This window comes from Cibotium barometz, chromosome 28 (genome assembly GCF_041138505.1).
Source record: "Cibotium barometz isolate CiBa-2024 chromosome 28, ASM4113850v1, whole genome shotgun sequence".
Taxonomy (NCBI): Eukaryota; Viridiplantae; Streptophyta; class Polypodiopsida; order Cyatheales; family Cibotiaceae; genus Cibotium; species Cibotium barometz.
This window is the reverse complement of record NC_141073.1, coordinates 53,413,905-53,438,958: the sequence shown is the minus strand read 5'-3', so window position 1 is coordinate 53,438,958 and position 25,054 is coordinate 53,413,905. Positions and strand designations below refer to the sequence as shown.

The following is a 25,054-nucleotide window of genomic DNA, read 5'->3' as shown; positions in this document are numbered from 1 at the left end:
TCCTTAGAGTTTGATGCCGCACCATTTGTAAATTACCAAGGAGATCGTTACATAGGCCTTGATGGAATCATGTACCTAATTGTTGATGACCCCATGGAAGTCGATACTTTAGGTACAATTTTGATTGAAGAAGATGGAGGTGAAAGGCCACCCAGCCTCATGCTTATCAACTCCATACACACTAACAGAGTGCTCATAGACAAGGCTAAGAAGATCATGTACAAGCAAGAGGACACAGGGTCTAAATTCTATTATGTGATTCAAGATCCCCTTGATTTCACATTAACACCAGAGAAGACCTTGTATGTCTATCTCAAATACAAGTTGGAGGGCACTAAACCCTTAGTATTTACAGACAAATATAGCTAGGAATACGAACTCGTGCTAGAAGGAGAGATAGATGATTATACCTATAAGGGAATTCCAATATCCACCTACCAAAAGGCAAGATTGAGCTCACCAAGACCAGAAGTCATGACTTCTAAACTAGGGCCAGCACCAAATGTTGCAAAAATGTCATTTGTTGATTGACCAAGCTCAACATTGGTAATACCAGGCCACTCCCAAGTGCTCCACCTTTGCTAAGCCCACCGACTATGCACGAACATATAGGCTCAGTGCGCACGCACGCTACAGGAGGCTATGAGGCTAAGGAAGAGTCAAAAAAACCTACCCCCATACACTCATTTTGGACCCTAGAACCTTCAAGAGCTTGCACCCGAATAAAGATCTTGCTCCGACGACTACACAGAGATGCTAGGTAGATTGATCTGCAGAGGTAAGCTTTCTCCTTTACCCGGGTATTTGCTGATAATAAAGTAGCACCTCTTTCTACGATGGCATATCCATGCGTCTTCATAGAGCCATTAGATTGAATCCCCATCCATGTAGCTGTTGTCTTTGCATGCGGACGGTTTCCTGTGCATACAGTCATAACACGTGCTCCTTCACAGAGGCTTCCATTGATCTCCTCCAGCGTGCATATATACAACATGAATGATATCAGTATCTGTGCAGGTGTCTTTTCTGATGACCCCATCACCACTGTACAAAATGCACTCACTCTCTATGGAATGTCTGGTGTAGTCACCTGCTCGGGTTATGTCTAGGTTATTATCACACAATTGTACGCACATGAATGCATGAAGCCTGCTACTGCGTCGAGCTTTGTAGTGGGTTTTGCATCACATGGCGTAGGTTTTTCGCCATTCCCTTGAGCTGTCATACATGGTGCCTTCCACATGGACCATGATAGTTCAACGTACACTTTTACCTCCACATGCCCCTTAGAGTATCCATGGCACCTTTTCTTGTGCAAACATGCAGTGAACATTGTTGTTGTTGTTTTAGTACATACTCCAGATTTTACACTTTTTGCACACGTGTGTGTGTGTGAGTGTGTGTGTCGGGGGGCGAGGGGCTACTTTAGTATCTCCTGAATTGATTAATGCTTTGGCAGCCCCAATCAGATGTCTTTGCTACATTTGAATCTCCTTGAGATAGACCTTAGATGTCAGTGAAATAACCTTGGACAATTTGGAGCTGTTCTCCAACTGTCTCAAATGTTTTGCTTAGGCATATATGCAAAGCCTTGTCTTGTACATTCTACCCCTTTTCTGTGGTTTTCCCTTTCTCTGGGTTTTTTACAGGTACTACAGCATGACCAAAAAACATGTGTTTGTAGAGAGAGAGAGAGAGAGAGAGAGAGAGAGAGAGAGACACGGAAACAGAAAGACATACTTGGCATTTTGCAGCGACAAGCATAACCTTTGCCTCTTTGCGCAAGCAACCTTAAGAACCCCATCATCCTCAGAGAAATGTCTCGCTCTTGCACACAAGAAAGAACTAGTCATGCTTGGTTTGCCTTGCGAGGCGTTTTTGGCAATGATGATAAGATGTGACTGAAAGAAAGTATAGGAATAAGGAAGAACAAATTGATAAACAAGAGAATCACAAGCAATTGCAAACTATAAAGATTGAAATGTACTGCTGACCTGGTTAACGAGCAGTGATATCATGTGACTTTGGAACGTCGAGAACTCCACTATTACAATAGAAAATATGACTAGTTAAACGTTTGCATCATGCAATAAGGAAAAGAGAAACACTGTAGATCAAATAGTGCGCGTCACATAGAATTGCCATACAGAAGTATGGTGGAGAGTCGGCACTGTCTCCCCAAAAATTATAAACAACGGAAGCCGTGCCCTAGCAAACACATAGGCATGGAGGTTTAGAAGCAAATAACGAACCTTGATGTTTGCCATCACTGAAGTGGTTTTTTATTGATGTTGTGGCATAAAAGGTACGAAAATGAAAGGAGTTAAAAGTACATAACATATTTCGACAGCCCCTTTGCACAAGGTCATCATGTATCATGTATCGGCTACCCAAGAAAATTTGCACTCCCAAACTCAGGCTTTGCCAGAGTCTTGTAGGTTGAGTTGAGAATTGTGATAGGCCACCACTGCCAGACTTAATTCAACACTTTCTATGCTTGGGAATCAAATGGCTCGAGCCCTCCAACAACAAACTCCGAGGCATCTCCCCTACATCTATCACACGTTGAAGCATAGAAAGAAGGCCAGAGCGAGGCTGAGGAGCTGTGCCTCAATGATGTCAATGCATCCGACAACTCCATCTTAGTGAATGGCTGCTCCAAGCTAATTATTGTTGTTCTTTTAGTACATACTCCAGATTTTTGGTCAAGCATGGTGAGATCTGTTTTACACTTCCCCTCAGATCGTGTGGTGAGTTAATTTTCTTTTGACAAATGATCCATCAATAAACTTGTGAGAGAGCTTTTGTAAAGTTATGTGCAACTGTATTCATTCTGGTCGGAGTGAAACGATAGGATGAACTAGGGTCCAAAAAATTATGCTCTCATGCCTCATGTAATGAACTTCAATGTGCTTTCCAAGCATGGAAATGAGATTCTTTGCAACTACAGTGCTACACTGATTGTTGCACCAAATCAAAGAAGTAGCAGCAAAAGGAACAAGTAACTCTCAGGGAAACAAACCCAAATAGCAATAGAACAAGCAACATAATACTTGTGTGTGTGGTGGTGAATGCAACAATGGGTTGCTTTTTGCCAATCTAGGAAATAGCACACCCAAGTGTACAAACAGTACTTGACGTTGATCCTTCTCCGTTGCCCTTGTCGTTACGCACTCAAGTGTATGGCATCTTGGGTCTTTTTTCTCTTGTGCAGCAGTCAAAGAGCTTGGCTTTCTCACACTCTGACCAGTGCTGCCTGAGGGGACTTACCTATCTTGCATAGGTTGTTTTTGTGTCAGGGACTCGTTGGACAAGGTGAGGTGATCCACTGCGATTGTGGCAGGATTGTCCTCTTGGATTATGGTTTGATTATGCTTGTTATTGATGAGGCAGGGCGTGGAGGAGAACATATATTGCTCATTTTTGAGAGTGTGCTTCTTGATAAGAGTTTGGTAGATAGAGTTGAAACAATTTGGGTTGAGGGTATGGGCTTAGACAGTGATACAATGCAATTGGCAGCAGCGGGGAGAGCAGCATTGAACAATTGCTTTCTTGATGTGGCTCGTAAGTGCGTGGTTAAGATCGAAGAGCCTGAGCATTGCTTCAGGGCTTATGGTTTGATTATGCTTGTTATTGATGAGGCAGGGCGTGGAGGAGAACATATATTGTCCTCTTGGATTATGGTTTGATTATGCTTGTTATTGATGAGGCAGGGCGTGGAGGAGAACATATATTGCTCATTTTTGAGAGTGTGCTTCTTGATAAGAGTTTGGTAGATAGAGTTGAAACAATTTGGGTTGAGGGTATGGGCTTAGACAGTGATACAATGCAATTGGCAGCAGCGGGGAGAGCAGCATTGAACAATTGCTTTCTTGATGTGGCTCGTAAGTGCGTGGTTAAGATCGAAGAGCCTGAGCATTGCTTCAGGGCTTAGACAGTGATACAATGCAATTGTCAGCAGAGCGGGGAGAGCAGCATTGAACAATTGCTTTCTTGATGTGGCTCGTAAGTGCGTGGTTAAGATCGAAGAGCCTGAGCATTGCTTCAGGGCGAGGCCTTACGCCCTTGCAAAGATTACAGGAGTGGGAGCCAAAAAGCTCATGGATTGAGATTCACATCGGCCAAGCTTGTCAGCAAGCTCAAGAATTGACAGCATGATTTTGTCTTTTGTAGGGAGGCCTCGCAGTCGACTCAGATTAGAGATAGGGTATCCACCTTTCAGATCATTGGTCCTGATGCTTCGAGGTTGGGCTAGACATTTTGAGGCATCCACATGGTTCTTTGATAGATGTCCCTTTGTAGATGCTCAGGCTAGCCACCCCACCGATTTTTATAGCAACTTGCAGGTGGGGAGATCTCAAAGGATTGTTGCGGATTCCAATGTGGGCACATGTTTAGCGGCGGGTCATAAATTGCATGAGGGTCAGCTTGGAGCAGCCATTCACTAAGATGGAGTTGTCGGATGCATTGACATCATTGAGGCACAGCTCCTCAGCCTCGCTCTGGCCTTCTTTCTATGCTTCAACGTGTGATAGATGTAGGGGAGATGCCTCGGAGTTTGTTGTTGGAGGGCTCGAGCCATTTGATTCCCAAGCATAGAAAGTGTTGAATTAAGTCTGGCAGTGGTGGCCTATCACAATCCTCAACTCAATCTACAAGACTCTGGCAAAGGCTGAGTTTGGGAGTGCAAATTTTCTTGGGTAGCCGATACATGATACATGATGACCTTGTGCAAAGGGGTTGTCGAAATATGTTATGTACTTTTAACTCCTTTCATTTTCGTACCTTTTATGCCACAACATCAATAAAAAACCACTTCAGTAATGGCAAACATCAAGGTTCGTTATTTGCTTCTAAACCTCCATGCCTATGTGTTTGATAGGGCACGGCTTCCGTTGTTTATAATTTTTGGGGAGACAGTGCCGACTCTCCACCATACTTCTGTATGGCAATTCTATGTGATGCGCACTATTTGATCTACAGTGTTTCTCTTTTCCTTATTGCATGATGGAAAAGTTTAACTAGTCATATTGTTCTATTGTAATAGTGGAGTTCTCTGCGTTCCAAAGTCACAGGATACCACTGCTCGTTAACCAGGTCAGCAGTACATTTCAATCTTTATAGTTTGCAATTGCTTGTGATTCTCTGGTTTATCAATTTGTTCTTCCTTATTCCTATACTTTCTTTCAGTCACATCTTATCATCATTGCCAAAAACGCCTCGCAAGGCAAACCAAGCATGACTAGTTCTTTCTTGTGTGCAAGAGCGAGACATTTCTCTGAGGATGATGGGGTTCTTAAGGTTGCTTGCGCAAAGAGGCAAAGGTTATGCTTGTCGCTGCAAAATGCCAAGTATGTCTTTCTGTTTCTCTCTCTCTCTCTCTCTCTCTCTCTCTCTCTCTCTACAAACACATGTTTTTTGGTCATGCTGTAGTACCTGTAAAAAACCTCAGAGAAAGGGAAAACCACAGAAAAGGGGTAGAATGTACAGGACAAGGCTTTGCATATATGCCTAAGCAAAACATTTGAGACAGTTGGAGAACAGCTCCAAATTGTCCAAGGTTATTTCACTGACATCTAAGGTCTATCTCAAGGAGATTCAAATGTAGCAAAGACATCTGATTGGGGCTGCCAAAGCATTAATCAATTCAGGAGATACTAAAGTAGCCCCCCCGCCCCCGACACACACACACTCACACACACACACACACGTGTGCAAAAAGTGGCATTATTACCCTTCCATCCCCGCTGGAGAATCCAATGGTGAAACATGACCTTATTCGGCAACAATTTTAATATTAGGAGTAATAGTACAAACCAATATCAAATGATGAAAGATTTCAAAATAGTCAAGTATGTTGGTCTTTGTTTCGTGTCAATAGTCCTTCGCTTGAAAGTGTCGGCTTGTTTTGGAAAATTAGAAGCGTCTGTTGCTCTTGGCTTTTATGGTTTTTGTGTTTACTTACTGAATTTTTTTCCAACTTATGAGTGAAACCTTCATGGTGATTTTCTTGCTGCATGTTTAGGCATAACTAATCTGTTCTTGATGTTCTTCTTATGAAGGGGTGGGTGCCTTAACTGGCACGACACATATAACACTACATATTGATTATCCAAGGTCAGTTTTGAACAAAGGGGTCCTTAACCTTTTGTAGGCTCCTTTTTCTTATCTCCAACTTGAACGATTACTTTTAACATACGATTATGTCAAAAGACAAATGCAAGGTCCATTAGGGCTTGGTGATGGAGATGGAGAGACAAAGTAGTCCATGTAGTAGCATGGATGTGTGTGGTATTTGTAGTTTTTGAAAACCAACATCTGAGTGTCGATGTTGTTTACAATGTCATATGTCATACTTGTGCAAAGTTGGATACGCAAATTATGATATCGATCTCTTTAGATACATGATGATGTTTTCGCTCTGTCCTTGGGGCACCAAACATGGCCATTTTGAAATGAAACACAAAAGAAGCTGTCTCCTCTATAATAGAGCTAATGTAGGAAGGTCAGGGGGCTGTGTGATTGTTACAAGGATTTTACTGAAATTCAGACATTTTGGCAAAATTGAGCCTATTTATGCTTGTCAGAGTGTTGCTGATGTAATGTTGGCACTTTGAGGAGAGAAATTGGGTACTGGTGCATGCATTCAGAGCAGATTTGCAGCAAAAATTTGGGGCTTTTCAGATTTAACCCATGCATTTGCTGTAATTGCATTTGAGAGTGCATTGGCACATGTTTTGCGTGCTCTGAACAGAAAATTACAGATATGCAATTTCTGTAATTTCTACAATTTCTGCAGTTTTTTGGTCCATTCTGCACTGTTGGTTGGTACTTGCTTTGCACCCGGTCATTGGTTGACACTGGGTGTGCATATTGTTGACTTCTGAGTCAATTCTTTGGGCTGAAACTATGGCTGGCAGCAGTGATAGCAGCAGCTTACTGCACATTAAGAAGTTGGAAGGGGCACTTAACTTTGCCATTTGGCAAAAGCAATGCTACAATGTTCTGGGGCAGAAGAAACAAGTGAAGCCCATTAAGGCAAAGGGTATAAAACCAGCAGATATGGATCAGGAAAATTGGGACGAGTTAGATGAGCTTGCATGCTCTACGATAGAACTCTCGGTCTCATACTCTCTATTGTTCAATATAGAGAATGAGAATTCTGCCTATGCCATGTGGAAGAGGTTAGAAGAGTTATATGCCCAAAAGAGTGCCGCGAGTAAAGTTTATTTGCTGAAAAAGTTAATGGACCTTCGCATGAAGGAAGGTACAGCCATGTCTGTACATTTAAATGAGTTTAACTCAGTTTTCAGCCAGTGGTTGCCTTGAAGTTTCACATTGATGATGAGTTCAAGGCTACTTCTTGTTAGCGGAGGTCATTCTATCCAGTTGTACAGGTCCAGATGAGTCAGTCAGTGTCCAGGTGGGGTCAGTACAGGCAGTGCTATTTTTGGTGCATCAGACGGCGGTCAGATCGGGCAGCAGGTGTGCACGCGTGTCAGAGTGACTCTTCATCTTCCTCCAGATGACTCATCTTCCTCTCACGACTTTTTGGGATGGAGAGATGTGCATGACCAAGCCCTTTTGCCTAGTACTTAAGCAAGTACCCACAATCAGTCTTGTTCATAGTTTTGAGTAGAGTTCATTGTCAGAGCCCTCACTTACGGGATTGTACCCTTGCGCAGGCTCATGCCATGTACTAGCACCTTGATCAGATGGAGCGGGCTTAGGTCATATTTGCGTTTTTTTACTGGAGCGGGACGTGAGCATCTGGAGTCAAAATGTCATCGATCCTTGGTATGGGGAATCGATTCTTGATGGTATTCTTGTTCAGCGCCCTGTAGTCAATACACATGCGCCAAGAACCATCCTTCTTTTGCACTAAGAGTACAGGTGAGCAAAAGGGTGATGAGCTAGGCTGTATCAACCCTTTATTCAAAAGCTCCTGTACCTGACTCATAATTTCTTCCTGTTGGGCTGCACTAACACGGTACGGCGGTCTATTTGGTGGAGTACTACTAGGAATTAGATCAATGGCATGATCTTCTGGCCTCTCAGGAGGAAGTTCTCGTGGCAATGACTCGGAAAAACAATCTTGGAACCCACATAAGAAATCAGTCCTGTCCTTATCTAACATAGACAAATTAAACTTAGACTCATCATCTTGTGCATCCTTTACATAAATCAAGTACGCGGAAAGATGCTTTTTCATTACTGATGAAATTGCGGAAGCTGATACAATAGGAACAGATTCCTCTTTAAGTTTTACATCCAAAACATGTTCTTTCCCTCTATGAGTCAGAGTGATCTTCCTATTGTATGTGTCCACCATCGCATGTACTCTGTGGCACCATGGCATACCCAACAAAACATCACAGCCATCAAGTGGCATGATTAAAAACTCTTCGCTGTCCACATAACCCTGCAAATGAAGCTTGAGCTTCCCAATGATAGGAGTAACGGGTTCTGCATACCCTGGACAAGCCATGTTAGCCTCATATAACGGCCCCATCTCCTCTGCACGAATCCCCAATCGGCCAGCCAAATCTGGTGAAATGAAGTTGGCTCTAGCACCTGTGTCAAAGAATATCAAGGCATTCTGATCTCTCACTTTGCCCCATGCCCTGCACAACTCTGTCTCTTCACCACCTGGCTGTTCCCCCACAAGATCAGGAACTAACCGTGCAGAAGGTTTTGGTTTCTTTGACTTGGGCTCTCCTTTATTGTCAGAGTCCTTTTGGGACTTTCTCTTGGGACAATTAAATGACATATGTCCCTCTTCAGTACAGTAAAAACATTTCCAAGCATCTCTCAAAGCCTGTCTTTCCTCAGAAGTTCTCTTGGGCATTGGTAACTTCTTAAACCGCGTCTCTGAAGACCCTTTAGCATCACGCGAAGCATGCCCAGATTTTTCAGCTTTCTTGCTCGAGCTCTTACTTTCTTTAAACCCAGATGAACCTCCAGTGAGTAACGCATTAGCTGTCATAGCATTCTCTATCATCTGTGACATGTTCGTTACTCGAGTCTTGATACAATAATCATGCACCTCTTTGGGTAGCCCACAACAATACTTCTCTACCTGCTTAGACAAAGGCACTGCACGGTAAGAAGTCACTGGGAGTAAAGCTTCCCAAAACTTCTTGTTATAATCTTCCAAATTCTCACACTTTGAAGCATCCAACTTGTGCCGTGCAGTCATAACATCCACCTCAAATGTAGATGTGAGCCATACGGAAGAGAAGACCTGTTTAAATTGTACCCAAGTAGTGGGTGCTATGCCCTGCAGAAGAAGAGTAGATCACCACTGCAATGCATTGCCTTTGAGAAAAGTGGCGGCTTTCCTCACTTTAGAGGACTCTGTGTAATTGCCACTAGAAAAAGCAGCATCAAACTACTGTAAAAAGATAAGTGCTTTTAATTTATCTTTGGCTCCACTGAATGTATCAAACTTCACAGCAGCTCCCCCTTCCTTATAATCCTTCGCCTTTCCCATAGGCGTTAGATTATCGTATGGATGTGGCTTCGCAAGATTGCTGCCCCCAACATTCATGCCCATCATAGGGTCAACATTACCCATTCCCACACTGGCATGCCATACATTCCGGCCATGTTTCCAAACATACCATTATGCATACCTGGCTGCATACCACCATACATATTTGCTTGTATTCCAGGTTGCATGCCCCCAAACATATTTCCTTGCATACCGGACTGCATACCACCATACATATTCCCCTGCATACCAGGCTGAAAATTAGCTCCAAAAGGCCCTGGCATACCCATGCCTCCCTGAGGATAACCCCCAGTCATAGATTGGAACACCGAGCCACCACCAAAATAACCTAGATGCATAGTCTGCTGAGGAATAGATGGCTGTTCAAAGAAGGAACTCTGAGAGTTAGCACCATAAGCATGCTGCATGTTCGGAAACTGTCCAAAAGATGGATCCTGTGGGAAGGCACCACTATGACCCTGAGGAAGGTTCTTAGAACGCACCTTCTTCTTCTTCTTTTCGGGCTCTGTACGGGATCTCATAAATTCAACAAACTTCTCACTTTGTGTGAGTTGCATAAACACATCCATAACACCAGCCAAATGATCTTTAAACCGAGCATCATCATCCTCTTTACCAAGTACATCTTCTGGCTGTGTTACATCCTCATAATGCTCATCATTTGCAGCCTGTTCTCCTGCAAAAATATCCTCAGATGCATTTCTCTCAGGAGAGGTCTCTTGCTCTTCCTCTTCATGATAAAAGTACTCATCTTCTGTATCAGACATGTTGCTGAATTTTTCAGCGATGACTTTCCTCGAGTCAACCACAAGCTCACCCCCTTAAGAAAGTTGATGATTGGTCCCGGCAACGGAACCTTGAAACCAGCCTCTGGTAGAAACCAAAGTGCGGCAGACTAGCAGTCACCCTTCCACTTGTAGTCCAGATATGAAAACAAATTTGATTGGAGCTAGAGTGCCCCAAATCTGAAAAGAGAACGACACCTGTTGGCCCCAAAACTTGGCGCCCCTTGCGGTATTTCTTTATTCAATTTCAAAAATATGTAAGGCGGAGTACAACACAAATAAACTCTGATAGAATCCCACGTGTAGGTGGAGCTGCACCGCTTTACTGTCTAGAACTGACAGGTCAACACCGGCCTGTACCTGTCCGTACAGCACAGCAGAGCCTGACTGTACTTGTCCGTACAGAGCTGTACGGACTGTACTGCAGTTGCCTAAATTAGCCTGCTGTACCCGACTGTACCTGCTATACAGTTCAGCGCAGCCTGTACCTGTTCTGTCCAGCGCCGCCAGCACCTGCCCTGTCCGTACAGCTGTCCGTACAGCTGTACCACTAGCAGCAGTTCAGTACCTGTCTTCAGCTACTGTCAGCGCAGCTTGTACCAGCAACAGCAGCAGTTCTGTACGAGCAAATTCCACCTGGACTGTACGGCCTGCACACGTGGACTGTATGGCCTGCTTTGCACAGAAATCAGCAGCAAAAACCAGTCGACTTGCTTCTCCTACTCTCCACGCTTGTTTCTTGCACGTAGGTTACATGCCTCCCAAAAAGATAGAGAGAGAGAGAGGTGAGAGAGGCATGCAACTCCAAAAGTGGAGTGGCCTCTCCCCAAAAATGTCCTAGGGCCCCAACTTTAATAAACATTAAAGTTCCCTAGGGGCCACTAAGGCCTAGGGGCAACCATCAATAAAACATTAAAAACATTAATGTCTTGGTACCCCCTTTCACATCTGAAGTGTCCACACATCATTTCATTTGTCCGGGCACCCCAAATGTGAATCTTTTAATATTTTTGCTCAGCAACCACCATGCCCACACTTGTGCTGTTCCATTGTCACAGGGCCATGACAATCGGACAGGGTGTTGCTTGGTCAAAGCAACTACGACATCTGGAAGGTATTGATGGAGTCAATGCTTGAGACACATGATGTCTTGTACATGGAGGCCCAAGACCATCCGCGACCGCGCGCTTCTACTTTGGGGAGTAGCAGCATGGTTGAGTTAATGTGGAATACGACACGAGTCTCTAAGGAGCAGCACACTTGGGATCGGCTAAATGCAAGGATCAGGTCCTTCATCTTTCTCAACTGTTCTCCCGGAGTCATAGAGCATGTTAAGCACATGCATGGGGCTCGGGATATTTGGCTCAGGCTCGAAGGCCTACACAATCGGATGACGCCCATGAAGCGGGCTGCTATGGAGGTTACCATGAGAAACCTCCGTCTGTCACAATCTTCTTCTATGACTGAGCATATCAACAAGTTGCAGGGCATGCAACAGGAGGTGCTGGCTGCAGGGAAGCAGATTAGTTCCGAAGATATGGCCATAACTCTACTTTCTCACCTACCAAATCTTACGCTACTTTCTATTCTTCTTTGATTACTTCGGGTAGGTTGAGTACTATCACATGGGAAGAGTTGGTTCCCATGGTGATCGACAAGGACGAGCATCAGAGGTCTTTTGGTGGCAACAAGGAGGACAAGTCTGAAGCTCTTGCGGGAACGAATTCTCCGCAGGGAGGAAAGAAGCAGCAGCAGCAGCAGGGCAAGCAGGCCCAGCAGCAGAAGTGGCAACGGGCAAAGGATACGAAGAATGGGTCTTCAAAGAAGGATCGTCCTTGCTTTATCTGCGACAAGACAGATCACCTCGCCAGAGATTGTCCGGAATGGAAGCAACGGAACTCTTCCACAGGAGCGGTGGCTAAAGCTAGTGCCTTTGTGCACATTGTGGAGCTTGAAGACATTGATCCTTCCTCGTCTAGTGAGGTTGGATTGAGGGCACCGTCAATTTCCAGGACTTGGGTTGGTGATGAAGGAGATGAGGAGCAGGGGGTGTACAAGCTACGGGCACACGAGCGTTGTCTCACTACATCTCTTGTCAGAGCCCTCACTTACGGGATTGTACCCTTGCTCGAGCTCATGCCATGTTCTAGCATGTTGATCAGATAGTGTTCTTGTTCATCTCTCTCTCTCTCTCTTGCCTCCTCCTCTCACTCTCTCTCTCCCATCTTCCGCTGCTGACTTTCACACTTTCTTGCTTTGCACACTTCTGAAAGCTGGGATACTTTCAGGACAGCATTGAGTAACTCAAATGCCTTGCTGATGTATTCCGATGTAGAGAGTTCTTTGCTCATGGAAGAGCTCAATAGGAAGAATAATTCAGCAAGTAAGTCTTCCAATGCTTTGCATACAAGGGGCAGGTCTCAACAAAAGGGAAAATCTAATGGTAGATCACGCAGCAACATGCACAAACTTCACATAAAAAGTCTCTTTCTCTAAAACCTTCACGTTTAGAGTTGGTTCATAGTGATGTATGTGAAATGCCAAACTTGTCCTTAGGTGGAAAGAAATATTTTGTCATGTTTGTTGATGATGCCACTAGGAAAGGTTGGGTATATCTAGTACGTCATAAAGATGCAAGGTGGAACCAAACGTAGTGTACGGTACGGATCCATACGTACAGTACGTTGTTCCGTATGGTTTGGGTTTTAGTGTACGTAAAAACCATTGTAAACAAAACATAAATTATAGGTTATTTCAGGACATTTGGAAAATACACAATGCACATTACAAACTAGTAAATCAAAATCCATTTGACATTTACTATGTATAAACAAAACTTCAAAATACTGCACATTTGATGAGCCATATCTTATTTACTATTTTCTAGAATCTACATTTGTCATTAACCTTAAAGTACCACTTCAAAGCAGAATTGACAATCATGATTCATAATTAGAAAATAGATACTGCAAATGATTGCTCAACAAGAGTCTGAAAAACTACAAGACCGAATAATAAATACACAACCAAAGCCTCGAAGGTCGGCAGCTTGCAGCTGCCTAAACCCCACAACAAATGTCAAAGGACTCAAGACCACTAAAAAGGGTCAAGGATCATGATTGACTCTTGAGCATACATAAATGACAACATCAAACTCAAGGCTGACTTAAGTACTAAGTACTACACAATTGAATGTCTCAATCCCTAAATCTGTCTCCACTCTCAGTAGTCACGATCAGAAGAGGATGACGATGCCGCTGATGAGAGCATGTCTCCATCCCTCAAGACATTGCCCTCGTCGTCAAACTCTGGCTCTACCACCACCAGGTCCTGTGCCTTGGCTGCAACATCCTAACTTGGATCATCCTGCTCTGGATCATGAATGAGACGAAATGCCTCAATTCGCACGTATGGGAGGAGTACGAACAGGCAGCTTCCCTCTGCGGATAGCCTCTCGCCGTGCAATCTCTGAATCAGCAATCTGAACACGTACTGGTATGCCCGTGCACGGGCTCTGGTCACATGACGATCTATACTCTCCAACTCCTTGTGAAGGAGTCGAAGAATCTCATCCTGCTCATCTCTAACCTGCTGCTCTGCCTCATCCATAGTCGAATCTACCACCATCGTCACATGAGTGGGATCAACCTGCACAAGGAAGAAGCAAGCAAGACTTAATAAGTGATTAGTGGATGCAGTGTCCATATGGCATATACTAGACGCTAGAGCCCTCCATACTTAGTCTTTGGTCAAGCATCTAGAAAACAAACCTGCTTGGGTGTTCCCATAGCGTGGTAGTCTCGCACAAGTCGCATGTTGGCCCTGCAGTACACTAACTTTCCCAATTGAGCAGTGCTCAATCGATTCCTTATCTTGGTGTGGACCAACGAATAAGCGCTCCAATTGCGCTCGCATGCACCAGTTGAGCAATCCTATAGCGAAAGGTATACAAAGTGTCACAAACATGTAAGTTATGTGACTATGCCACGATTGAATTGACCATTGAAATTTGACAAGAAGTTGCAAGATGAGTGAGCTTTGTGCTTACTTGAGAGAGCACTTGAAGAGCAAGATGAGTGAGCTTTGGAAGACCTTGTCTTCCATAGTTTTGCCACCATGTAAGAGCAAACTTGGTTGCCTCCGGCCTCAATGCAACCACTCTAGAAAAAGAAGACCCCAGATTGTTCATGAAGTTGCAGAGCTCTCTATCAATCTCCAACTGCTCATGGACATCATACATCTTGTTGCACGTGGAATAGTTCCGGGGTTTTGTAGAGAAGATGGAGCAAAGCCGTCATTCCATGAATGGGACGACTCATAAAGTTCCACCGACTCTCTACAATTCCCAAGATCTCAGTTGGCTGCATTTCAATGACAAAACAATGTCAATCATCAATCCTCAATGCTCATGAATGATGAATCAATCAACATTTGACGTTGTAAAGATTCAAGAAATGTGGTTAACAAAATCAACAAGAATAAGAAAAGCCTTACCGCTCCAGCGACAAGGATGGACATGCGGCAATGTGGCCCTTCATCTCTGTAAAGAGATGGTATACCAAGCCCAATGTCGAGCCCTCCATATCGGTAACCCGTAGTAGCACATAGAGTGGCTACAAAAGCCACTGTGAGGCTCTGCACATCCACCCAAAAAGTGTCATCAAGCCAGCGTCTCTGCACGAACTTAGTGGCCTCGGTCTGTGCGTGATACATATCCCTCCACTTTGGATCCACAACTGTGCGCAAAAGTGGATCCCTCAGCTGACCAGCCGCTGTAGCACTAGATATATATAAGCAAATCTTGTTTTCGGTGGTCGCACCATATCTAGCGTGCTGTGGCTCCTAAAGATTTTGCCAATGCCTGATGTTTCTTGCGAAAAAGGGTGGTGATCTTGGTGGCGTCGGCTACAATAGGACGTACCCAAGATAACTTGCCTATGTCCTCCATAAGCAAGTCAAGGCAATGGGTGGCACATGGAGTCCACACAATGTGGGGAAACTCTGCGTCTACCATCTCCCCCATAGCTTTGCAGTTCAAAGCGTTGTCGGTAACAACCTTTACCACATTCTCCACACCCACCTCTATGATGGCCTGACGGATATGCCCAAAGATAAACTGGGCCGTGATGCGCTCTCCTGCTTTGCCTGCATCCACAGCTCATAAGAAGTAGGTACCTAAGCAAGACGACACAAGTATGTTGATGATGTGTCGTCTACGAACATCACTCCAGCCACCCGAGATTATAGTACATCCAAGTTGTTGCCACCCAGCTTTGACAGGGACCAATGCCTTGTCGATCAACGCCTTTTGCTCATCAAGCATCGTGGTGCGCATTTTCTTGTAATCTAACCGTGACCATGTCTGTAAGGTGAGCGGAAGCTTTTAGGGTTTTTGTTAGAGGATAGAAGTGCAAGCACATACACTGAATGATGGGAATGACTTATGACAGTACTTAGATATGCTTATGCAATGTATGGTACTTCAATACTGTGCGATGAATGGTGCTACGTGCAATAGAATGAATACTTGTGCAAAGAGAGCAAACACAGAGATAGGGAAGAGAGTACGCGAACACCGACTAGGGTCCCAACCCCCCTCCAGGGCCCCCCACACCGTTACCGGGTGGTATTTGCTTAGATTGCACTAATGAATGCTTACAAATGTTCTAAGTATGCTTGCTGTCCTAACTGCAGAGAATGGGCTGAATCGGGCTTATCTGATGCGGATGATACTTCTACTGATGATGATGATGGTCCTGATGTAGTACTTGATACCGATGATGCTACTGACACTGATGAGGCTTGATGCTTGGTACTGATGATGTAGATGACTGTAGGGATGCGGAAACGCCGATGAAGAACTCTATATGGCTGAGAATAAATATGGTGATGACTGGTGCTGCAGATGCTGATGATATCCAAAACACTGAGATGCATGGACTGAATATGGTGCTGAGTACTCATGTCTGAAATGCTAGTGAAGGCTGATGCTGGGGCTTGCGGTGTAGTATGCTGAGGATGCAAAACGCCAGCGGTACTGATGCTTATGGACTGTGGGCTGAGACTGAATGACTGCTGATGTAAACGGCTGAATACTGTGGTTTAATGCGATGAGAGGTTAATGTCCTGATGCGGTGGAGTGTAGAGGATGAAACGCCAAAACGCTGGACTGATGGGTGCTGAATGATGAACAAAACGCTAGCTGAATACTATGACTAATGATGCAGACTTGAAACGCTAACCTGCTGGCTGTGGTGCTGAACCTTTATGGTGATACTCTGCTGTGCTGAACCTTGGTACTTATGCTTGATGTAGAAGAGAGATTGCTGACGCCCTTTCTCCTCCACAGCCTTGATGATCCAAACGCTAAAGTCCTTCTTGTGCTGGGCTGAAGCCTTGTCTGAATGCTTCTCAATGTGGCGCATGGTCCCTTCTTATACCCCACACAAAGCCCAGGTCGTCTGCACAATGTCCAGGTCGTGGGCTACTTTATGAAGTCGTGGCTGAGATCTTTTATGTGAATTATGTCCTAATGTGAACTGTAGGTACTAGGTATGATTGCTAGAAAAATGCCCAAAAATTACTACATGCTCCTATGGTCCTCTAGTATCCATATACGCAGCTAGACTCCCAGAAGATGCCCGCCTAAGCGTAATAACACCTCCGGAAGGCCCAGTCTGCGTACAAGTACTGAAGAATTCTACGTGCAATCAGAGGGTATGCATGAACTATCTAACCGTCCGGTCATGCAGGTCCTGCGAACAGGCTCACAAAAGTGCCAGAACGGTTCCTAGGGTTAGAATGGGGCAGAAGCTTGTCCATGTGCACATAAGGCCAGATGTGCACGTGACAATGTCCCTGTGTGACCCACCTGCGCAATTGCTCTCACCGTCCTCTTCCATTGATTAGTCCTTAAAACATTGAAGGAAATATTGCACTCTATGAGAGTGCAAGCAATCTCCATCTCGGCTACTTTCTGCCGCTCCTTTACCCAAGACTGAGAATGCACACGCGAAGGCAAGGTGGTTTGCCTTGGAGCATGCGACCACCTTCTTCCTCATCGTCCTCCATGACGCGAGCCCTTTTCCTACTAGCAGAAGGGGGCTCCTAGGTAGCAAACTGAGATTGAGACTGAGAGCCTCTAGATACCTGTGCGGAAGATGTGCCAAATTCCCCAAACAGAGCATCCTGTAGTGCATCACGAGTGTGCTGCATACCCTTAGCCTTTTCGGCTGCTCCCATTGCCGGGAAATTTTCAGCAATCAATTGATCCTTGATTTCTCGAGGCACCTTCTAACATCCTGCACAATTGTTCGTGGTGCCAATGCTTGTCAAATGCTTGACCACACGGGTGATTGTACTCGTAAGCGAGAAATTGCAATACTTGCACTGCCATTGACGAGTACCAGAGCCAGATTGCCTAGGGGTTTCCACAATACGGATTACATTAGTGTGCTCGGACCAGTAAGGATTGGCCTTGCGAGGCATTGTATCGGAAGAGAGAACTTTGTGCGAGAAACAGGATGTAGGAGGCAAGGTAGGTAGTGAGCAAGGCTTAGTGTGCTCTACACTTGCTGTGTGAGCACTGTGGAGTGAGAAACTTGTATGTAGACAGCTCTCTGGTTTTTCCAGAGAACCCACGAAATTTCGTTAGCAAGACTTGGACTCTGGAATGTGCATATTGCAAGCCTAGTACCCCCCCCCCCCCCCCCCCCCACAACAAAACCCTCACGATCGAACGCTCGCGATCTGGCGATTTTTGAAAAAACGCCCAATTTTTTTAACAAAAAATACAGCACGTACGGAACGTTTCCGTACGTACGGATCCGTACGTACGTACTGGTTCTACCTTGTAAAGATGACACTCTAGATGTACTCAAAAAGTTCTTGACACTTGCTGAAAATCAGACCAGCAGTAAGTTAAAGTGCCTTCGCTTTGACAATGGGGGTGAATTTGTGTCTAAGTCCTTCCAAGACTTTTGTGACAGCAAAGGGATAAAGAGGGAGCTCACTGCACCTCATAATCCACCCCAAAATGGTGTTGTAGAGCGCATGAATCGGACTATTCAAGAAAGAGTCCGTTGTATGCTGTCACATGCTGCGTTACCCCATGGTTTTGCGCAGAGGCTGTTATGACAGCCGTACATGTGATCAATCGGTCACCTAACAGGTCTTTGGGTTGGAGAGTTCCCCAGGAAGCGTGGTCAGGCAAGCCACCTTCATACGCTCATTTAAGAGTGTTTGGTTGCGAAGCGTTTGTGCACATATGTAAGGAAGAATGCAACAAGTTGGAACCAAAGTCCTGTAAATGCATATTCCTAGGATATGGTGACGAAGGAGAAATGGGGTATAGATTATGGGATCCCGAAAAGAGGAAATTGTACGAAGCAATGATGTAATCTTCTGTGAGGATCGCATGCACAAACAACCTCAAAGGACTGAAGAGGTCAGGAGAGTTGTTTTTCGGGAAGATATACCATTTGGACAGCAAAGAGTGCCTGAATTGCAGCAGCGAATACCTGCTGAAATGCTCCTGAAAGAGCAGAGAATGATGCTGGAAATGATCAGCTAGCTGTTGCCCATAATGATGAGCCATTGGAGATTCAGGAACAGCCAGGACAGCAAGCTGTTGACGCTGATTTGCAGGCTGAAATGCCAGGACATCAAGTTGAAAATGGTGATTTGCCAGCCAGCAAATAATGACCATTGGGTCAGATGATCGACCAGGCTACTAAACAGCCTGATAGATTTGTTCCAGGTGCAAATGTAACTGATTATGTTATGCTTACTGATTGTGGTGAGCCGTTGTGATTCAAAGAAGCCATGTCTAGAGAAGATAGCAAGAAATGGCACAAGGCTATGTTGTCAGAGATGAACTCACTTGAAAAGAATCGTACATGGGAATTGGTGCACGTGCCAAAAGGACAGAAGATTTTACCATGCAAATGGGTTTACAAGCTCAAAGTCGCATCTGGTTCCTCACAGAATTACAAAGCACGTTTAGTTGCTAAGGGGTACAAGCACGTTTGGTTGCTAAGGGGTACAAGCAGGAATATGGAGTTGACTTTGATGAAATTGAAGGCCTTGGACTGTTAGGGTTAGGGTTTGGAGGTGCTGCAAACACAAGCGTGGAGAAGCAGAGAGAGAGAGAGAACACGACTCTTGTATGTATTCAGATTGAGAAGTGAAGTACAATAACCACATAATAAAGTGACCTAAAAAGATGTGTGTTCACATGTCCGGCCATAAAATGTGCCGGGTGGACCAAAACACTTATAAACTGTTTATAAGTGTAACTAAGCTAAACTGGGAGAAAAAACCTCCACTAACTGAAGTAAAAAGTGCCCCAGTAATCTACCGATGATCACTAGCACTCCTCTGGGTGCATACACAGCATAAAATCCAACAAACCCCTCTGGAGTGATATGTGATCACTGTACATCATCCACCAAAAGGAAACAAATTCAAGCAGTGCGGAATGCTTCGAATTTCGGACGTGGTAATGCCTTGGTGAAGATGTCTGCCACATTCTGATCTGTAGGACAGTAGATCAGACTGATATCACCTGTGTGGAGTCTCTCCCGAACAAAATGATAGTGAATCTCAATGTGTTTCGTGTGAGCATGAAACATAGGATTCCTGGCCACAGCAATGGCACTCTGACTATCAGTATAGATAGGTGTCTCCTCCACTGAAATATCCATATCAGTCATGAGACGACGCAGCCAAACACACTCAACAGTAGTAGTGTAGGCTGCTCTGTACTCTGCCTCACAAGACGAAGTGGCCACTGTGGTCTGTTTCTTGCTTAGCCAAGAAATGCATGAAGAGCCAAGAAAGAAACAATTTCCACTAGTGGAATGTCTGGTATCAAAATCACCAGCCCAATCTGAATCAATGTAAGCGTATAACTGCATGTCACCCCCCTCAGGATAAAGCAATCCAAGAGACAAGGTACCCTGCAAATACCGGAATACACGCTTCACAGCTTGCCAATGTGACAACCGCGGGCTGTGCATGAATCTGCTCAACTGAGAGACTGCATACTGAATATCTGGCCGTGTAGTACACAAGTAAATAAGGCACCCAACAGCCTGAGCATATGTTGTGGCATCAAAGGAAATACTGTCATCTTGTAGTGACAGTTTCATCCTAGGCTCCATAGGAGTACTAATAGGCTTGCAATCCTTAAATTTAAACTTCTCCAGAAGTTTAGCAACATACCGAGATTGCAACAACCCAATGCCTCTGTTATCTTGCACAAAGTGTATGCCCAAATAGTAGTGTACAAGCCCCAAGTCAGACATGTCAAATGTCTGTTGCAGTATCTCTTTAAAAGCTGCAATTTTGTCATCATTTGATCCCATGAGCAAGAGATCATCTACATAAAGACTGATGACCAGCAGATCTGTCTCTTCTTTCTTTACATACAAGGTGGCTTCTGACGGACTGTTCACAAATCCTTGAGTGAGTAGGAAAGCATCTATCTTTGCATACCAAGCTCATGGAGCTTGTTTCAAACCATACAAGGCCTTTTTCAGCCTGCATACTTTCCTTTCATGACCATGTTCTGCAAAACCTGTGGGCTGATATACATAAACTTCCTCCTCGAGGTCCCCATGTAGAAAAGCAATCTTTATGTCCAACTGGTGAACAACCCAACCACGATGTGCAGCCAATGCAATGACACACCTAAGTGTCGACATACGGGATGTAGGAGCAAATGTCTCCTCATAGTCAATGCCCTTCTTCTGTGCATAGCCCTTTGCAACTAGATGGGCTTTGTACCTGTCAATGGATCCATCTGCATGTCTTTTCAACTTATAGACCCACTTAGTACCAATTGCTTTCTTGCCTTTGGGCAGATCAACCAAATCCCATGTTTGATTTCTTTTAATAGAATCAAGTTCATCCTGCATGGCTTTGTTCCAATGCACATTGTCTCTTGCATCCACAAATGAATCAGGCTCATCATCATCCTGTAAACTGGCTGCCATAACTAGATTCAAATCCATGATGTGTGCATGCTCATTGGTCCGTGTTTCCCTACGAGTACGACCAGCAAGAGGACCCTCTAAATGGCTGTCGTGTAATGTCCTCAAATACCATCTAGGTATGTGTCTAACCTGTGGTGCCTGCTGCTGCCCCATATTTGGTTCAGCTTCTGGCTCAATTTGCTGTTGAATTTCTGCACCACCTTCATCATTTGCTGGCTGTCCTCTACCCTCATGAGTTGGATCACCAACTGTGGAATGAAACTTCATAGGTAGTAGACCTTCAAACACATCATTTTCAGCCTGATTTGCATCATAACCAGCCATGGATATTCCTGATTTTTCATCAAAAATCACATCTCGACTAGTGAATATCTTCCTGGATAGTGGGTCATATAACCGGTAGCCCTTGCTCTCCCAACAAAAATGCATTTTGTGGCTTTATCATCCAACTTCCTCCTCAACTCTTTGGGTATGTGTGCATATGCAAGACACCCAAAGATACGAAAATGTGATACAGAAGGTTTGCGGCCATGCCAAGCCTCAACAGGAGTAATGAAAACCAATGCCTTTGTGGGACATCGATTCAAAATATGACAAGCACACATGACAGCTTCCACCCAAAAGATATGTGGTAGCCTCTTTGCCTTTAGCATACATCTGGCCATCTCCATGAGTGACCGATTCTTCCTTTCTGCAACCCCATTCTGCTGTGGAGTATAAGGAGTAGTATACTGATGTTTTATACCTCTACTCTCAAGAAAGGAATTCAACATGTGTGACATATATTCCCCCCCTTAGTCAGAACGGAGAGTCTTAACCTTGCATCCTGACTCTGTTTCAGCAAGTGCTACAAAGGCCAAAAATGCATCATATACCTGTGATTTTTGTGTCAAAGGATAGACCGAGCATATACGAGAGAAGTCATCAATAAATGTAGCAAAATAGAAGCAACCACCTAATGACTTCGTCTGCATGGGACCACAAAGATCACTGTGTATAAGCTGCAACTTTGCAGTTGCTCGTAGAGCCTGATCACGTGGGAAGGAAAACCTATGCATTTTTCCCAAAATACATCCTTCACAAATGTGATCTGGAGGCTTCTCCATGAGAGGTAGATCTGTAAACATGTTATGTCGCTGCATAAGCATAAGACTACCAAAATTTACATGCCCCATGCGAGCATGCCATAACTCCGCATCAACCATAGCTGGACTAAGAGTGAATGCATTATAAGCAGACTGATCCACTGGCTGAAATGCATCCAACTGATAAAGTCCATGACATAATGTACCAGTAAGCATCAAGGTCAAAGCATTAGCTTTGTCTCTGACCATGCATTTATCATCATCAAAGTGGACTTGCATACCACAATGTGCTAAAGAAGAAATGGACAACAAATTCTTCTTGATCCCTGGTACATATAAGGCATCTGTAAGGCGGAGAATGGAGCCATCAATGGCTGTGAGCTGAATCTCCCCAATGCCACGAACTGGATATGAAGCATTGTTGGCACACTGAACAGTTTTGCCAACAGGGGCAGGGCCTACATGACAAAACAAATCCCTGCGAGATGTGATATGCTTTGAGGCACCACTATCAAAATACCAAGTACATGCATGCTCTGTCATACTGAGTGCCTGTGAAGACCAAGAGGCATCATAGCTGCATGTATAGAAACAGTAATCCCTGTCCTCAACAAAAGAAGCAATCTCTGGAGGAGCTTTAGAGACATCATTTACAGACATCCTAGGTTCTTTTGCCTTCTCTTTGGCAATCCTCTTTCTACACTCTGTGATGTAGTGACCTGGCTTCTTACAGTAAAGACATTTGCCCTTCTTCTTGGGCTGTCCATCACCTTTCTTGGTATCCTGAGATGAACCACCATCACCTGAATTCTGATTTGAACTCTTTGGCTGAGTTTTTCCTTTCCCCTTTTGACCTGTAGTAAATGCTTGTTCAGCACTTGTGTTCATATTCATATTCTTCCTCATTTGCTCTTCTTGTAGCAAGAGAGCAACAAGTTCCTGATACTTAAGGGGTTCAGCAGCATTCCTCATGCTGAGGTTCAAAGAGGTATGAAAAGCCAAGTAAGATCTTGGCAAAGAGTGCAAGATGGTGGACACAAGCTGTGTCTCAGGAATAATCTCATCCACATTGATGAGTTGCTCTCTCAAATCCTGCAGCTTGTTTAAGTGGCTAGACATATCATCTCCTTCATGCATTTTCTGATTTTCCAGCTCTCTTTTCAAAAATGAGATCCGAGCCTCATTACGAGCAGCATACATCTGCTCCAAAGTCACCCATGCATTCTGTGAATAGCCTGCTGAACGAATATGAGGTATAATAGACCTCTGTACTGACAATGCAATGAGTGACAAGGCTTGTGCATCCCTGGCATCCCATGTCTTCTGAGCATTTGTTCTTTGAACAGGCAATAGCTGCCCTGGAGCCTGTACCTGTTGTCCTCGTCCACGAGCACCCCCTTGAGGAGGAGTCTCTGGAGCCAATGGACCTGGACGTGGTTCATCACCACTAACGAAATCCCAAAGGCCTTTTGCCACAAGCACATTTTTCAGCATAAAACTCCACAAGGAGTAGTTCGTGCCGTCCAATTTGTCTTCCTTAGACAAATACGTGAATACATCACTCTGCTGTTGATTTGCCATTATGCCTATGCACAATGTTGTACCTGTGTATCAAAAAACCCAATAGCAAGAACCCTGAAAGCAACTGTACTCCACTGAATACAGTTCACCCAAATATGCCTGCACTCTCAATCCTCTGAATGTGCAGCTCAATGCACCAGTGACTGAGTAGAGCAGCAAAAATGGCTTACACAATGCCAAAATGCCCCAAAAAAATACCCAAAATTACTGCACCCAAAACCTTGCAAAAAACCTGTAGATTTCCTTGCAAGAAAGTCTGCCTGTATCTGCCTGTAGATTTTCACAGAGAAAATAAAAATGCCCAATATTCAAAACTCGTAATGCTTACCACAGTTGTAATGTACTGAGTAGGTTGTGGTAGTTGTAATGCAAAGTACAGTTGATTGTACTGTGCAGGTATAGTCGATTGGTACTGTACGGAAGCAGTACTGGAGCTGGGCAAGCAGGTACAGTACGGAATAGTAGGTACTGTTGACTGGTACAGAACAGGTACGAAACACTGATGGCTGCTGGTCGCCTGTATTGACAGCTGTACGGCTGTCTGCACAAGTGTGTACAGAGGACTGTACGGAGCAGGGCGACCACAGTACAGTACTGAAACAATTGACTAGTGCTGTGTCGATTGTATTCAGGTACAGTCGGCGCTGACTTGTATGGAGCAGGCACAGATGTACGGAACAACAGGTATTGTCGGCGAACTGGTACCTGGTACGGAAAGCTGCAGGCGAAGCTGTTGCTGGCGAGGCTGTACGGTCAGTGCAGTACGGACAGTACGGTAGGCTTCAGGCGAAGCTGGAGGCTCTGATACCAAATGAAGGCCTTGGACTGTTAGGGTTAGGGTTTGGAGGTGCTGCAAACACAGGCGTGGAGAAGCAGAGAGAGAGAACACGACTCTTGTATGTATTCAGATTGAGAAGTGAAGTACAATAGCCACATAATAAAGTGACCTAAAAAGATGTGTGTTCACATGTCCGGCCATAAAATGTGCCGGGTGGACCAAAACACTTATAAATTGTTTATAAGTGTAACTAAGCTAAACTGGAGCTAAACTGGGGAAAAAACCTCCACTAACTGAAGTAAAAAGTGCCCCAG

General features: G+C 44.5%; 3 protein-coding genes across 3 annotated transcripts in view; 1 reads left to right on the top strand and 2 right to left on the bottom strand.

Annotated features, from left to right (window-relative positions):
* Positions 1-570: 570 nt before the first annotated feature.
* LOC147622935 (uncharacterized) overlaps positions 571-25,054 on the top strand; it is a 56,370-nt gene continuing 31,886 nt past the window's right edge. Inside the window, exon 1 of the mRNA XM_086822552.1 lies at positions 571-778. Coding sequence (XP_086678678.1) covers positions 754-778 — 25 coding nt within the window. The 5' untranslated portion in view covers positions 571-753. The remainder of the gene's footprint in view (positions 779-25,054) is intronic.
* LOC147622939 (uncharacterized) lies at positions 13,651-14,540 on the bottom strand. The gene is made up of 3 exons (XM_086821900.1): positions 14,348-14,540; positions 14,070-14,231; positions 13,651-13,947 (listed from the first exon to the last, which is right to left on the bottom strand). Exons 1-3 carry the CDS (start codon positions 14,537-14,539, stop codon positions 13,651-13,653), a joined length of 651 nt encoding a protein of 216 aa, XP_086678026.1. The 5' UTR covers position 14,540.
* LOC147622938 (uncharacterized) lies at positions 15,340-17,445 on the bottom strand. Its single transcript, XM_086822724.1, has 2 exons — positions 16,542-17,445; positions 15,340-15,661 (listed from the first exon to the last, which is right to left on the bottom strand). Exons 1-2 carry the CDS (start codon positions 16,722-16,724, stop codon positions 15,458-15,460), a joined length of 387 nt encoding a protein of 128 aa, XP_086678850.1. The 5' UTR covers positions 16,725-17,445; the 3' UTR covers positions 15,340-15,457.